This window comes from Desmodus rotundus, chromosome 3 (genome assembly GCF_022682495.2).
Source record: "Desmodus rotundus isolate HL8 chromosome 3, HLdesRot8A.1, whole genome shotgun sequence".
NCBI lineage: Eukaryota > Metazoa > Chordata > Mammalia > Chiroptera > Phyllostomidae > Desmodus > Desmodus rotundus.
The window spans coordinates 112,666,027-112,683,765 of record NC_071389.1 but is presented as its reverse complement, the minus strand read 5'-3'; the positions used below and the strand labels follow the sequence as shown (position 1 = coordinate 112,683,765).

Genomic DNA, 17,739 nt, shown 5'->3' with positions numbered 1-17,739 from the left:
CCTGGGGCAGGTCCCTGAGTGGTGGTCACAGGCTCCCCAGGATCTTCCCCACCAGGCTCAGGAGCCTCTAAGCAGATAGCACAGCCAAGCCCAGAGCTGGAATGGGGCCCTGCTCCCCACCCCCAGAGAAGTGTAGTCATTGAACTTGGCAGCAGTGGCTTGAACACCTGGGGCCCTTTGTTACCACCAGATCTGACTTGCTCTGTGGCCTTGAGCAAGTGCTTTCCATTTCTGGTGCCTCAGTTTATCAATCTGCTCCTCCAGGCCTTGTAGTTCCATTTTGGGAACAAATGAGATTATCATCAAAGCATCTAAAACATATGGTGGGAAAGAGGCCAGGTAATGATAATGACATACATGATTATGGCTGCTATAAACAGTAGAATTAGGAAAGGAATTCAAAATGAATGTCTGGAAGTGCAGCACTGGCTGTTATTTCCTATCTGAAAATCTCACTGCTGTGCGCTGCCATCTTTAACCATCCTGTAGCCCCAGCCCCTCCTCAGCTGCAGTTCTACAACACAAACAACTCTGACTTCCCTCCACCCCTGTCTTTGTAGCTTGGAGTGCATGGATATGCCTTTTTGAACACTAACAATGGCTACATCCTCTCACATCCTGACCTTCGACCCCTGGTAGGTACAGATCTTATTTTTCTTAGGATTTAAGCCTATAGGATTTGGTGTACTTCATAAAAACAGTTAAAATAATGAACACACACTGAGCTCCATTAGGAACCTAGTGGATAATATGAGAAAAAAAATCAAGTCATGGTCCTGTGTTCAAACTACTTATTACCTAGCACAAGAGATGAGGCAAAAATACATGAATTGATAGATGAAGAATCCAGAGAGCATGGGATGAAGCATGCAGTTTTCCCTGTTGGACACAGCCATTCACATTCCCGTCACTGCCTCAGTAGCTCCACACTCCCTCTTGGAGTCTGACAGTGATATCAACAGACCCAAAGTAGTGAGAATGTTGAATTAACAACAAAAAATGTCAAGGGAGCTGTCTTGTGATAGGTGTGGGGCAGGAGAGCTGAGACTCCCCTGACTTTGTCTTGGGATGTGTTCCTGAGTGCTCATGCCTCCTTCCTAGCTCCTTCCACCCTGATACAGGGACTGGCAGCATTTTCACATGCATTCAGCCAAACAACCGATGGCCAAGAGCAGAATTTCCATCATTTTATCTAAAAGTTCTGCTTCCAGAGCTAGGGGCTCCCTACTGCTCTACTTCTGGTTGTGGCACTTGGCTAGTGTCCATGGCAATAATGGCCTCACCTCTCAGTGTGATTGTTGGGGGCATTAGGGGGAGAGGGGTTAGAATCCTAGAGGAATATTGAACTTCCAGCCAAAATGGAGGTGTAGGTAGACACGCTGTGCTTCCTCACACAACCAAAAGAAGGACAACAACAATTTTAAAACAAAAAACAACCAGAACTGACAGAAAATAAAACTATATGGAAGTCCGACGACCAAGGAGATAAAGAAGAAACATTCACCCAGACCAGTAGGAGGGGCGGAGACGGGCAGCCAGGGTGGACAGGACTTGCAGCAAGGTGGCAGCTGGTGGACCCAGTGAGGTGGTGGATTGTGGAACAGGGCAGGCCAGGCTGCAGCTAACAGACCCCACAAGGTGGTGGCTGGCAGACCCTGTGGCCCCACATTCGCACATAGATAAACCGGGAGGAACGGTGGGGGAGCAAGGCAGACTGTGCAACCCAGGGCTCCAGCGCGGGGTAAATAAAGCCTCAAACCTCTGATTGAAAAGACCTGTGGGGATTGAGCAGCAGCAGGAGAAAATCCCAGCCTCAAAGGAGAGTTCGTTGGAGAGACCCACAGGGACCTAGAACGTACACAAACACACCCACCCAGGAAGCAGCACCAAAAGGGCCCAATTTGATTGTGGGTAGCAGAGGGAGTGACTGAAAACCAGCAGAGAGTGGAGCAAGCGCCATTGCTCCCTATTGGACCCTTCCCCCACATACAGCATCACAGCCCAGTGACCAGCATTACCCCATCCTGGTGGACACCTAAGGCTCCGCCCCTTTATGTAACAGGCACACCAAGACAAAAAAATGGTCCAAATGAAAGAACAGATCAAAGCTCCAGAAAAAAATACAACTAAGCAACGAAGAGATAGCCAACCTATCAGATGCACAGTTCAAAACATTGGTAATCAGGATGCTCATAGAATTGGTTGAGTATGGTCACAAATTAGATGAAAATATGAAGGCTATGCTAAGAGAAACAAAGGAAAATGTACAGGGAAGCAATTGTGATGGGAAGGAAACTGGGACTCAAATCAATGGTGTGGACCAGAAGAAAGAAAGAAATATCCAACCAGAAAAGAGTGAAGAAACAAGAATTCAAAAAAAATGAGGAGAGGCTTAGGAACCTCCAGGACATCTTTAAATGTTCCAACATCCAAATTATAGGAATACCATAAAGAGAAGAGGAAGAGCAAAAAATTGAAAACCTATTTGAACAAATAATGAAGGAGAACTTCCCTAGTCTGGCAAAGGAAATAGACTACCAGGAAGTCCAGGAAGCTCAGAGAGTCCCAAAGAAGCTGGACCCAAGGAGGAACAAACCAAGGCACATCATCATTACATTACCCAAGATGAAAGATAAGGAGAGAATCTTAGAAGCAGCCAGAGAAAAGGACACAGTTACCTACAAAGGAGTTCCCATAAGACTGTCTGCTGATTTCTCAAAAGAGACCTTACAGGCAAGAAGGGGCTGGCAAGAAGTATTCCAAGTCATAAAAGGCAAGGACCTACATCCAAGATTGCTCTATCCAGCAAAGCTTTCATTTAGAATGGAAGGGCAGAGAAAGTGCTTCTCAGATAAGGTCAAGTTCAAGGAGTTCATCATCACCAAGCCCTTATCATATGAAATGTTAAAGGGATTTATCTAAGAAAAAGAAGATAAAAACTATGAACAGTAAAAACGACAGCAAACTCACAGTTATTAACAACCACACCTAAAACAAAAACAAAAGCAAACTAGGCAAACAACTAAAACAGGAACAGAACCACAGAAATGGAGATCGCATGGAGGGTTATCAACAGGGGAGTGGGATGGGGAGAGAGGGGGGAAAGGTACAGAGAATAAGTAGCATAAATGGTAGGTAGAAAATAGACAGGGGGAGGGTAAGAGTAATGTAGGAAATGTAGATGCCAAAGAACTTATATGTATGACCCGTGGATATGAATTACAGGGGGGAATGTGGGAGGGAGGAGGTGCGCAGGATGGAGTGGAGTGAAGGGGGGTAATGGGACAACTGTAATAGCATAATCAATAAATATATTTTAAAAATAAAATAAAAGAATCCTAGAGGAATATTAACAGTTTCTCCTCTGCCAGTCTTATACTGAATTGGAGTGGCAGCTGAGGATAATAACTAGCAGAGCACCTTTCTGAGAACTTACTAAGGGGCTCATCTGCCTCAGGTGCCATTTGGAGAAATCAGTCTAAGCCACATTCCATCCCGTTTGATTCAGATGATTACTGAGTGTCCATAAGGCAACTGATTGAGCTATTTAAGGCAAACTATGGGGGTTCTGAGTAAATAGGGATCAGGACACACTGGAAACCACCCTGTCTTCCCAATTCACACTCTGCTGGTAAAGCATATGAACCCATAACGGGTCACTGACCTATACCGTGGGTTCTGTAAGGGGCAGCCCCAGTGCCAACAAATAACTCACTAGAGAAATATTAAATGTGTTGATCCTAAAGCTAACTTGTAGAATGAAGGGGCAGTAGTCAGAAATCCATCTATTACTACCTATGTAACCTAGACAAATGTAAGACTTAACCTTGTAATGCTCTGAGAATGCCACAAACAGAAGTTTATAATCTAATTAAGGGAACTGACCATACACAAATAGACTTGTACAAATGAAACAGTTAGAGAATAACACCAGGTAGAACATTATTCCACAACAAAAAATATGGTAATGCCAACTTCATGAGATCCCTAAGGAAAGTACTGTTGATTTATGATAGGCATTAAGGAGAATAGTAGTTGAGTTTAAAAACAATAGTGCATATGCTCAGGAACAAATTGAAAGAGGGTCAAGAACCACACTTTTGGCCTGAAATCTTTCTATGTCAGTTAACTAGTATGACTAATTAATAAAGTGGAATTCTGTCCTAATATGAAGAGCTAAAGATGTTATTTCAGGTATCATTGGGAATTAGGAAATGGCAATGAATGAAGAATTTTGCAGCTTATTCAAAAGAAGCAGATCCAGAGTCAAAGATGGCAAGACAGTGCTGTTTGTAGACATGAGTGTAGACATCCACAGGGCAAGAACAGAACATCATCCCAGCATGGGTGAGGAGGAAGACGAGAGTAAAAGGAAGTTACTGTTGTGGCGGTTTTACTACAGATCTCCTGCACAGGCAAGGAATAAGGACAAGGCTTTCTGAAAAAAAAAGAAGTTGGCAGAAACAAGATGCCCAGTGATAGGAGACTTCAACCATTCAAGCATCTGCAGAGAGTCCTCATTCTGCTAAAAATAAACCCTGTTATTATTTCTTCACTTACCCTAATGAGAAACTATTTCCTTCCTTTTTTAGTTTAAATCATTTTTATTTTTCAATTACAGTTGACATACAATATTATATTAGTTTCAGGTGTACACCCTAGTGATTAGACATTATATAACTTACTAAGTAACCATCCCAATAAATCTAGTACCCACTTGACACCATGCATAATTATTAGTATATTATTGACTATATTCTCTAAGCTGTACTTTACATCCCCATGACTATGCCGTAACAACCAGTTTGTGCTTCTTAATCCCTTCACCTTTTTCATCTGTCTCCCAACTACCTTCCCATCTGGCAACTGTCAAAATGTTCTCTGTATCTATCTATGAGTCTGTTTCTGTTCTGCTTGTTCATTCATTATTTTTATATTCATTTGTTGAAACATATATCTTTATTTCCATTTTATTGTCCATATTTTTAATTTTTCCCCCTTCTCCTTAAAGAAAACTCTTTAACATTTTATGTGATACTGGTTTGGTCATGATGAACTCTTTTAGCTTTTTTTTGTCTGGGAAGCTCTTTATCTGCCCTTCAATTCTAAATGATAGCTTTGCTGGGTAGAATAATCTTGGTTGTAGGTCCCTGCTTTTCACGACTTTGAATATTTCTTGCCAATCTTTCCTGGTTTACAAAGTTTCTGTTGAGAAATCAGCTGTCAGTCTTATGGTAGCCCCCTTGTAGATAACTAACTACTTTTCTCTTGCTGCTTTGAAGATTCTCTCTTTGTCATTAAACTTTTGAATTTTAATTATGATATGTCTTTGTGTGGGCTTCCTTGGGTTCATCTTGTTTGAGACTCTCTGCACTTCCTGGACTTCTATGTCCTTCATCAAGTTAGGAAAGTTTTCTATAATTTTTTCAAATAGGTTTTTAATTTCTCACTCTCTCTCTTCTCCTTCTATCAATCCCCTGGATACAAATGTTGGTATGCTTGTTTTCTGAAAGGCTCCTTACAGTGCATTCATTTCTATTGATTTTTTTTTCCTTTTTGCTGTTCTGATTAGGTGTTTTTTGCTTCCTTATATTCCAAATTGTTGGTTTGATTCTCAGCTTCATCTACTCCACTATTGATCCTCTGTAATTATTCTTCATTTCAGTTAGTGAATCCTTCATTTCTGACTGGTTCTTTTTTTAATGGTTTCCATGCCCCTTTTTATGCTGTTGAAGTTCTCTCAAAATTCAACTACTTTCCCCCTAAGTTCATTGAGCATCCTTATAACCAGTGTTTTGGACTCTGCATCTGGTAGGTTGCTGATCTCCATTTTGTTTAGTTCTTTTTCTGGAGTTTTGTTCTGTTCCTTTACTTGGGCCATGGTTCTTTGTCTCCTCATTTTGACAGCCTCCTTGTGTTTTTTTCTATGTATGAGGTAGAGCTGCTATAATCCCTGATCTTGATAGAGTGGACTAATGTAGTAGATAACCTGTAGGGAGTTGCACAGCCTTCCCAATCACCTAAGCTCTGCACTCCAGGTGCACTCCACCACCACTGTGTAGCTACTACACCCTTGATTCTTGTTGGCACATCAATAGGACAGATTTCCCCCCAGGCCAATCAGCTACAAGGACTGGCTATGAGCACCGACCACTGTGGAGGATCAGCTGTACAAGAGCCCACTCCACAGAGCCGGACTCGCTTCAGCAGGGTTCTGGTGCCTGATGAGTCTTCCCCTTGAGTGTGTTGTTGTGGATGTGGTTCGGTGGTGCTTCAATGTAGTCTGAAGTTGTCCACCAGGTGTGCTGGCTCTGGGACATCCTAGGAGGTGCAGGCCAAGGTCAGCTGCTGCCTGTGTTCTGCCCAGTGCTACCTGACTTGAGCTACAAAGTGATCTGCAGATGGCTGCTACTTGTGCCGGGTTTGAAGGTGCCCAGGAGAGGCCATGCTGTAAACCAAGGCTGGCTGCTGCTACTGCTGGGCATGGGGCCACTTAGTGAAAGGTACAGGGTTTGCTGAGGCCAGATGCTGCTTGTTTTGAGAGATTTTAGTAAAGTCTGAAGCATGAGACAAGACAGGCCATTCATATGAAAAACCACTGGAAACAGCTTGGGTGGGCCTGAAAGTTTGGTGGGGTGGGGTCCCAGAGAATCACTAGGGTGGGCAAACGATGTTAGACAGGTTGATGGAAACTCAGATATGGTACCTGCAGGCTCTGTGGGGGCAGAGCTCATCTCTTAACCTAATGCCAGATACTTCAGTTCCTCTGTGTATGACCCTGACATGCCTTTTGAGCTGCTGTTCCAGTAGTGAAGCTCAGAGAGAGTGAGTCAGAATAAGTCTGTGTGTACACCCTTTAAGAGGAACTGCCTGGGACTCCTGAAACCCTCCGTCTCACTCAGCCTCAATTCCTGATGGTTTTTACAGCCAAGTTATGGGAACTTCTCTTTCCAAAACTGGAACCCTGGGCTTGGGGGCCTGGTGTAGGGCTGGGACACCTCACTCCTCAGGGGGGACCTCTCCAGCCAAAATATCCATTCCAATTTTTATCTCCCATATGTGACTGTGGGACCAGGCCATTTTGTATCTCTGTCCCTCCTACCAATCTCAATGCACCTTCTTTAAATCCCCAGTAAGGGGAAATCCCCAGTAGGATTTCTGTTTAGCTAGATTGCAGGTGATTCTGAGCGATGGTTGTTCTGTAATTTAGTTGTGATTTTGATGTGGTTGTAAAGGGATCTTAGTACAGTGTTCACCTATGCCAACATCTTAACCAAAGTCTATTGTCTTTCTTTATTTGATGTATTATTAAAGTAAACTGGGAAATGGTATAGGCCTAACAACAGATAACTTCTTGGATAGAGAGAGAGAAGCCATGGCCAGAAAAATAATAGCATTCAAAGAGTGTGGATTAATGGTTCTACGTCAAGCTATAAAGAGCTCTTTATTAGGCACTGCAGAATCTGTCTGTCCTTGGCTCCGTTCCTTTCTCAAAAGCTATCAACAATATGAAAACACAGGAGGCAGATGCCACAAAGTCTGGAAGCCATGGCTAATACATTAAGCAAAAAACTTAGTATTCAGAAAGTATTTTCTAAAACAATGTGTTAAAGCTAACAAGATGAAGTATATTAGGGATGCATGAAAATTCCTGCAAAATAGTCAGTGCTCAAACATAATTTTGTGAAGATGTAATTTAACAGTGTATCACATGAGGAATGCCCAGGGGATTTAATGGAATGGAAACTCTATTTGTGCTGCCAGGGCAGCATAGCTGTCCTCAAAGTCCAGCAAAATCAGAGGCAGCAGTCAGAGCAGTGAGATATTTGGTCCACACACCACACTGATCAGACTCCATCTGAAATACTGACTTTTGTCCTGGGCACTCCATTTTGGGAGTGACAGTGACAAAGTAGAGCATATTCAGAGGGATTTGAGGCATCTGCATATGAGGAATATTTAGCCTGGAGAAGTGAAGGCTTAGGAGGGATGAGCACGTTCAGAAATCTCAAGGGTTGTCAAAGGGAAGATGGTTTATGTAGCTTCAGGGAAAGAACTAAGACCAATGGGTAAAACTTACAAGGAGGAAGATTTCTGTTCTGTATGAAGAACTTTCTAACATTCAGAGATGTCCAAAATTATGACAACCTGACTCAAAAGGAGGGAACTCCTCCCATGGGAAATATTCAGTCAGAGGCCGTGAGACCATCTGTCACAAATATTGACAGGGAAGCTCCACATTGGGTTAAAAATTGGCCCAGATAACCTTTAGAAATCAGTGCGATTTTTTGATCTTATAAACATACCCATAAGGAAGGCTTTATAAAAGAGATGAAACATGAGCAGGGCCTTACGTTAACCTCATGTTTTTCTTCCTGACCTGCCCACTATAGTACAGAGAGGGGAAGAAACTGAAACCCAAACCTAACTACAACAGTGTGGACCTTTCTGAGGTGGAGTGGGAAGACCGAGCTGAAACTGTGAGTAGGGAAGTGGGAGGAGCTGGTATACCTCTACAGCCAACACACAAGCCAGCTGCATGACTGGAAGCTCTGAGGTTGCTCAATAGCTCTCAGTGGAGCCTTTCCAAAACCAATCTAGAAAATTCCTGTAATGAGCAGTTCTTTAAACAACTATAAAAATATAACAATGTCTTCCTGAATCACAAGGACTACTGAGGCTGCATGAGCTCATGTCTATAAGCTACAGGGTTGTAGTTCTACTGATGTTTTAGTCTGGCTTTTGGTGTCAGTAGCGCATCCTAGAGGAAATTACCTAGAGGTACTATGACACTATGTTCCCTCCTATATCAGTCCACTTTGGAACATTATCTTAGTGAATTTTCAGAACCATAAGCTAGATGGAGCCTAGAATCAGGTCACTACTACCTCTCAGTACCCTGTTCAGAAGAAAAAGGGAAGAACCAAAAGTGTTCCTAGGGATCATGTCCAATCTGGTCAGTAAAGCTCCATACTCCAGTGTGAAGGAACTAATTTCACTGTCTTTCTTCTTAAAGCTGAGAACAGCTATGATCAATGGGGAAACAGGTTCTCTCTCTATGGATGTGAAGGTTCCGCTGGACAAAGGGGTAAGGTGCTAGAGAGAAAGAGCCAGGGTCTGGTCCCAGGAGGCAGTATTGCCATTAATTGAGGTTTGGGGTGGTGACAAGGAACTTGGACTTAGCTAAATTAGAGCTTTAGACTTGAGGGCTTGCCGTAGCCTTGAGGGTTTGATTAGAGAACATATCCAAGTGTGCCTCAGCCCCAGAGAAGCATCTGGAAAAGGAACTGTCGCTCAACCAGTGCTGGCTTCTTTGGTGACTACTGACCGAGGCAGTAGGTCAGCCCAAGTTGTTTACAACTCTTCTTTCTTCCTTATGCTGCCTGCTACTTGGCCCTTTTGTTGTTTATGAGAGAAAAGGAAAAGGTGACAGTTAATTTTGCAAATTTCTAGCAGTTCCTATGAAACACATTTTATAGGAAGATATTAAAAATAATTGTTATTCTCTATAGCTGATTTTTATCCACTGTAACCACAGATGCCCAAGAATCAATACCCTCACCAATACCATTACTGTCTTCACAGACCTGCACATCATTTATAAAAGATCATTTCACCTTCTCATTTAAAAGGTTCTGATGCATTTTCAGTGAATTTTCATTGTCCCTTGACATATTTACAAATGTCACCTCCTCCCTCACAGCCACCCCCACCACCTCCTCCTGTTGCCCATCTGTCTCAGCTAAAAGAACACAGGCATCTGTCTGCAACAATTAGACCCAAGTTCTTCTATAAACACAAACCTCCATGAAAGCCAAACAAGAAAGCACTGGGAAGGAAAAACAATTCATCGTATTCCTTTGGGATGCATGGACTGATTGTCACTGGGACCAATATCTGATTTCTGTGGCAGCTGCCTTCTTTTTATAAGTTCTGGGCTGAGAAGGGCCTCCTTTAGGCAAACTGGGCAGTACCAGTGAGTGATATGAGACCATCAGTTGCAGGCAGCTGCTTCTCCTGATCCAGAAAAAAAAATAGAGGTTTCCTCCATGAGCCCAACCAGACACCAGCTCGCCTAGCCCAGCCCTGTCAGAGCTTTTAAGCACTTGTTTTTATGCTATAATGAAAACTTTAACATGCCCATGGCATACAGCAACTTTAAGACTGATTTGAATGTGGCCATACTATATTGAATTCAGACCAGCTTATGAAGTGGGTGTGGTTTGTCGACCATCCTTTCCTTCTCATGCTGCCTTCGCACTTCTCAAAACCACCAAGGGAGAGTCCTAACCATATTCAGGCAGCCTGAACTGCTCCTGAAACCCCTGCCCATCCCTTTGAAATTTTTTCATTGCTGCTAATAAATCATCCAAGTCAAATCTGCAGTTTAACAATGGCTTCTTGACACATGATGCTTAAACATAAAGAAATAGGGTTATGAGGACCATGGCCACACCATGAAGGACATTTCATAACACACTCATGTTCATGCCTTACTACTACTAACAATAAAATAGTAGTAATAAAGGCACCTCACATTTATTAGAAACTGGACCAAGCACTTGATAAGCATTCACTCACTTAATACTTACAACCTTATGAAGTAGGTACTATCTACCCTATCCCCATATTACAGATGAGGAAATTTCGAGGTTAAAAACCTGCCCAGGGTCACCTAGATGATTAACTGCAAAGCTTAGAATCAGATCCATGTGGATCTGATTCTAGACCACACACCCCTGACCACTAATGTATAAACCCTTTCTGTAGGTCTGATCCTGAATTCTCAGCTCACTCTCCAGCCTTAAAGATCTCCCAAGAATCTCTTTAGAATAGCATTTCTATTTTATCTTTACAAGTCATTACCTTCTTCTCTCCCTCTACCCCATCACATCAAAACTCTGCCCTCTTTAATCTTTCCTCTCTTTACTCTCATGCCAGAAGCCACTGCACCTACACTGTGCACAGGGGACGTTTGGCTAGTATGAAGGCTGTGGTCACGATATCCAGCCTCTCACTGCTTTGATCAATAATGATGCCACTCTTCCCCAATGGTGCTCCATTTTGTTCACCACCAAATGCTCTGTCTTTCCTGCATGTCCTCTCTTTTTCTCAGGGTAACAGTCAATCTTGCTGTTTTCTTACCTGCCAATCTTTCCCAGTCCTCCCTCAGCTCAGTGGCACATCTGACCTGACAAGCTTGTTCCTTGGTGGAAGCAAGGTCTAGGCTAAGGGAAGCTTTCTTAAAGCACAGACCTCCATGGAAGCCAAACAAGAAAGCCCTGGGAAGGAAAAACAATTTATTGTATTCCTCTTATCACTCAAGCCATCCCCATGGCGGGTGATAACTTGTTTTGTTGTTTTCCCCAGGGGATTTGGCATGCATCCTTATTTCCCACTGATTATTCAGGCTTTTCTAAATCTACCCGAAACTCCAGACAGGTAACTATGGTGACATGACCATGGACAGTAGCAGCAACTCCAGCATGATTCACAGCAGGACCAACAAACTCAAAAACCTATGGGGCCAGACAGGCCATGTTCAGAAATGTGCGTGAGAGAAGCAGGCAAGCCTCAGCCCCAGGGGTGCTGGGAACTATGGCAAATGGGTGAGTACACATGCTATCTAAAGGAGACAGCTAGGAATCCATATTTTTTTAATGTGTGCATCTAATTCCAAAAATGTTAAAAACACAATCTGAGCCAATATCTAGCATATCAAACCTGTAAAGAGTCCAAGTTTGATCTGTAGGCCCCCTACTTACCACCTTGATAGAAAGCTGTTTACCTCCAAAATGTGGACCAATATCAGGTATCATAATTCTTAACCCATCAATAGCATCCTCGTCACATATCCTGGGACACATTTAAAAGAAAATTCAGAACAGCAGAATATCCTGGAACATCTTATCCTGGACTCTTTCACTTTCATGTTGTCTGGTAGTTTAGAACAAATATTTAGTAGTAGGGGAGGGAGAGAGGCACACATGGTGTTCTTTACTGGCCTTGGGCTTTTCCAAGTTAACCCTGCTAATGTGGGTGTGTGGTATGCACACACCCACACACACACCAGCAGCTGGCACAGGCATTAGGGCAGCTTCACCGCATGTTCCTCTGCCTTCTAATCCCTATGCACTGGATTCCAGGAGACAGATTACAGTGCTCTGTGGTAACCTCTCATTCTCTCTCTCTCTCTATCACACACACACACACACACACACACACACACACACACACACACACAAAGCAGGCAATCTATTAAAGGGATAGATTGTTATGACACTTCTTTACTTTTGTCCTCCAAACCTCTCCAGCTCTCTATTTCTGTTAACAAGATTCAGGTATTTCCCTCCCCCTCCTTCTCTCATTCTTTTGCTTTAGTCTTAAAAGGTGACCTCAAAGTTCTGATTTTGATCATGAGGGAGTAGTATGCATTTAAACTAACCTTGCAGCAAATGACAATTATAAATCTGAAAAATAGATTAAAAAACAAACATTTAAAGACACATGAAAATGACCAAAAGCAGGCAGAAACAAAGGTTGAAGGGGATTTCAGCTGCTGCCTATGGTAGTGGGGACAACTTGGAATCTGAGTCACACTGATGTAGAGAAGCTTAGCAAACGCATCAGGAATTTTTTGAGAACACAGAAGAGCTACACTGTAGGAGTGAAGATTATGTGTCAAGACCTAGGGGATTCACCCTAAGACTAACAACGAAGTTGAAACAGACCCAATTCACAAGCTCCACAAGCTCAGGGTGACCAGCCAGTAATCTATCTGCTGATAAAATAAAAATCAACACTCTTTACAGGAAGACAATATGTCTACAACCTATTCTTTACTATAATCAGTATACAATAAAAATTATCAGACATGTGAAGAAATGGGAAAATGTGACACATAGTTAAGAGAAAAAACATCTTAAAACTGATCCAGAGATGACCCAGGTGTTTAAATTAGAAGGACTTTAAAGTATATATGATACATTTGCACAAGGAATTCAAAAAGGTAGTCATAATGAGTGACTAGATGGAGAATCTCAGCAAAGAAATGATTAGTGTTTAACTGGAGAAGCAGAACCAGTACAAGTGCTATGAATATAGGGTTTTATTCTAGGGGTTAGAACTTATGAAATTGTGGGAGCTGGTGCAGAAGCCTATAGAAGGCTGGTATATTTGCATCCAGTGGTGACCTTGAAGTCATCATAGGTCAGCAGGGCCAGCAGCTGGGAAGGAAAGCTGGATGACATGTAGTGGAAGCAAGAACAAACTGGAACCTATGAGGAAAAACTAAAATCCAAATTTGTCTCTCACCACCTCCAACCACAATGATGTCAGTGACCTGCAGAAGGAGCTAGTGCCCTTCACGCAGAGCTGCAGGGCTCGGATCTCATAGAAACTAAAGGAGGAGATCCAGTGGCAGATGAGGAAGCCTTAAATGTGGCTGTTTACCCAGGCCAAGCAGGTTAGCCAACAGCTCAGAGCAAGCTACACGTGCCTGATACTTATCTTTAGTGTGTAAAATGGTTCTGCTTCACTTCTGCCTTAAAAATCTCATGCAAGCTTCTCTTTTGGCCAGGCCCATCTTGGAACCATACAGGGAAGTGAATCTGGAAATGTAATTCCAGCTTAGTTGATTTGACACAGCATAAAACTTCCACAATAACCAAATATTAGTCAGTTTTAGAACTGAATAATACAGTATCTGAAATGAAATTTTTACTGGGTGGGAATTCTGGTCAAGATATCAGACTAGGTAAACACTGTGCTGAGCTCCTCCTATGACCATTTCAAAGTTACAACTAAATTACAGAACAGCCATCAGTGAGAACAGCCTGAAGACTGGCTGAACAAAAGTCCTACAACCAAGGATACAAAGAGAAGGCCATGTTGAGACTGAAGGGGAGGAGACACAAAAGAGGCTGTTCCCACACCCATGTGTGGCAGTACAGAATCAGGACGGATATCTCAGTGCAGACATGCTCCATGAGGAACCAGAGGTCCCAGCCCCACATGGGCCCCAGCCCAGGATTCCAGCATAGGGAAGAGAAGTCACCATAACTCCTGGCTGTGAAAAACAGTGGGGATTGCAACTGAGTAAGAAAAGGGCTTCTGGAATCCCAGGCCTGGCAGGTCTTAAAAGACTCATACATAGACTTACTAAAACTCACACCAGAGACACATGGGGAGGAACTGAATTGTCTGGCTTCAGGGCTAGGGCTGAAGGGACAGCTGTCTGGTGTCATTGTTTCTTTTCTGAGCCTTCTCCTAACACAGCCTGCAGGAACAAGCAGGAGTCAAGTCTGAGTCTCCATCAACCTGGTTAACACCATTAACCGCATGCTGGTGATTCTAAGACCACACATAACCCAACTTTTGGGCCTGCCCAAGCCTCTTTCAGTAGTTTTTCCATACAAAAAGCCTATCTCAAGCTCATGCTGCAGACTTTTCTAAAATCTCTCAGAGGTCCACAAAGCCCAAACAAGCAGCAACTGGTCTTGGCATGCCCTGTACCTCTTGCTAAGCAGCCGCAAGCCTGGCATAGTGGCAACCAGCCTCAGTTTGCAGCTTAGCCTCTCCCAGGCACCTCCAAGCTTAGCATAAGCAGCAACCATCTACAGATCACTCTGTAGCTCATACCAAGTGACCCCAGGCTTGACATAGGCAGCAGCTGACCTTGGCCTGCACCAGAGTCCCTCCCAAGCAGCTCCAGAACAAACACACCTGCTGCCCAGCTTAAGACCACAACATGGCACCACCCAACCACCTCCACAAAAGACATACCCAAAGAGTGGACTCAGCAGGTACCAGAGCCCCCATAAAGTGAATCCTCTTCAGTGGGATCAGCCCTGACACAATAGCTTCTCAGACACAGTCATAGTCATTCCTCACAGCCAATCACCCGGAGGGTCAATCCCTCCCACTGATGTGACAACAGCAATCAAGGCTCAGCTAAAACAGGAAGGCACACACAAGGAACAAGGTTGGAGCACCTAGCTCAGATGACCAGAGAAACTGTGCCACAGGGCCCCATAGGACACCTACTATATAAGATGCTCTACCAAGACTTGAAGACATAGCAGAGCTACCTAAGACATAGAAACAAACCAGGATTAGCCAAAATAAGGACACAAAGAAACATGTCCCAAATGAAAGAACAAAACAAAACTCCAGAAAAAGAACTAAACAAAATGGAGACAATTTATCTGATGCAGAGCTCTACACACTGGTTATAAAGACACTCATAAACTTAGGGGAAGAGTAGATGAACTCAGTGAGATCTTTAACAAAGAGATAGGAAACATAAAGAACTAGCCAGAAATGTGGAATACAATAACTAAAATGAGGAATACACTGGAAGGGATCAACAGTAAATTAGATGAAGCAGAGGATCAAATCAATTATTTGGAAGAAAAGTTAGCAGAAAACACTCAATGAAACAGCAAAAAGAAAGAGATTTCTGGTCAATAAGGTAGGGTAGGTAAACATGGCTTGCCTCCTCATAAAACTACATCAAAATTACAACTAAACTGTAGAACAACCATCATTTAGAACTATCAGAAATCAAGCTGAATGGAAGTCCTACAACTTCAGAATTAAAGAAGAAACTACATCAAGACTGGTAGGAGGGGTGGAAACATGGAATGGGCAGGTCCCACACCCACATGTGACAGATAAAAATCAGAAGGGATATCTCAGGAGTGAAGGGTCCTAGCCCCACACCAGGCCACACAGCCTAGGGTTCTGGTTCCAGGAAGAGAAGTTACCATAACTTCTGGCTGCAAAAACCAGTGGGGATTGAGGCTGTGAAAGACAGAACTGCTGGACTCCCTGGCAGTTCTTCTTAAAGGGCCCATGCACAGACTTACTCATACTCACTCCCTCTGAGCTTCAGCCTGGGACAGCAGGTTAAAAAACACCAGAGACACATGGGAAGAAACTGAATTATGCAGCATCAGGGTAAGAGCTGGGGGATGGCTTTCCCACAGACAGAAGTGCTGGCAGAGGCCACTGCTCCTTTTCTCAACCCTCACCCCACAGAGGCACAGAGCCAGCAGGTGAGTACCATATCTGAGACTATATCAACCTGGCTCACACTCTTATTCCCACCCTGGTGATTCCCTGAGGCCCTGCCCAACCGAGCCTTTGAGCCCACCAAAGCTGTTTCCAGTGGCTTTCCCAATGAATGGCTCATCTTGGCCTATGCCTCAGGTTGTCCTAAATTCTCTGAAACAAGCAGCATCTAGATTAAGCATCCCCATACCTCTCACTAATTTGCCTGAGGCCTGGCACTAGCAGCAGCCAGCCTTAGTTCACAGCTTGGCTTCACCCAGGCACCTCCAAGCCCAGCATAAGTACCAACCATCTGCAAATTGCTTTGTAGCTAATGTTGTGTGACCACAGAGAGAACACTGGCAGTGTCTGGCCCTAGCTGTGCCAACAGCAATCATGGCTCAACTACAACAGGAGGGTGTACACAGTCCACACAGGGGATGCACCTCGTGTACCCAGCTTGGGTAAAGGGGAGGCTGTGACACTGGATCCTATAGGATACCTACTAGATTAAGTCATTCCACCAAGCCAAGGAGACATAGAAGCTTGACTTAATACATAAAAACAAACACAGGGAGGCTGCCAAAATGAGGAGACAAAGAAACATGGCCCAAATGAAAGAACAGAACAAAACTCCAGAAAAAAAATTTAACAAAACAGAGAAAAGCAATCCAGAAGATGCACAGTTTGAAAATTGGTTATAAGAATGCTCAAGAAACTTAGTGATAACCTCAACAGCATAAAAAAAAGATCCACTCACAAGTGAAGGATACACTAATCAAAATAAAGAACAACTTACAGGAAACCAACAGAGGAGTGGATGAAGCCAAGGATCAAATCAGTATTTGGAACACAAGGAAACAAAAAACAACCAATCAGAATAGCAAGAAGAAAAAAGAATCCAAATAAAACAAGGATAGTGTAAGGAGCTTCTGGGACAACTTTAATCACACCAACATGTGCATCATGGAGGTGCCAGAAGGAAAAGAGAAAGAACAAGAAATTGGAAACTTAATTGAAAAAATAATGAGAGAAAACTTCCCTAACTTGGTGAGGGAAATAGACATAAAAGTCTAGGAAGTGCAGTGAGTCCCAGACAAGACAGACCAAGAGACATCATAATTAAAATACGAAAGTTCAAAGACAAAGAGAGAAACTTAAAAGCAGCAAGACAAGAGCAGTTAGCAGATAGCAGTTAGCTATCTACAAGGGAACTCCCATAAGACTGTCTCTTGATTTCTCAAAAGAAACTTTGTAGGCCAGGGTGGAATAGCAAGAATATTCAAAGTGATGAAAAGCAAGGATCTACAACCAAAATTAGTCTACCCAGCAAAGCTATCATTTAGAATTGAAGGGCAGATAAAGAGCTTCCAAGACAAGGAAAAACTAAAGGAGTTCATCACCACCAAACCAGTATCACATGAAGTGTTAAAGGATCTTCTTTAAAAAGAAAAAAATAAAAAACATGAACAATATAATGGCAATAAATACCTATCTATCAACAATTAAATCTACAAAACAAACTAAGCAAACAAGCAGAACAGAAACATAATCATTTTGATGGTTGCCAGATGGGGGGGGGCAGGGGGATAGGGAAAAAATGTGGAGGGATTAAGAAGTACAAATTGGTAGTTACAGAATAGTCATGGGGATGTAAAGTACAGCATAGGAAATAGAGTACCCAAA

General features: G+C 43.0%; 1 protein-coding gene across 2 annotated transcripts in view; it reads left to right on the top strand.

Annotated features, from left to right (window-relative positions):
• CACNA2D4 (calcium voltage-gated channel auxiliary subunit alpha2delta 4) overlaps positions 1-17,739 on the top strand; it is a 130,564-nt gene that overhangs the window by 29,872 nt on the left and 82,953 nt on the right. For both annotated transcript variants that reach the window (XM_045195430.3, XM_045195517.2), the window contains exons 16-18: positions 561-635; positions 8,394-8,480; positions 9,017-9,088. In XM_045195430.3, the coding sequence (XP_045051365.2) occupies positions 561-635; positions 8,394-8,480; positions 9,017-9,088 (234 nt within the window). The remainder of the gene's footprint in view (positions 1-560; positions 636-8,393; positions 8,481-9,016; positions 9,089-17,739) is intronic.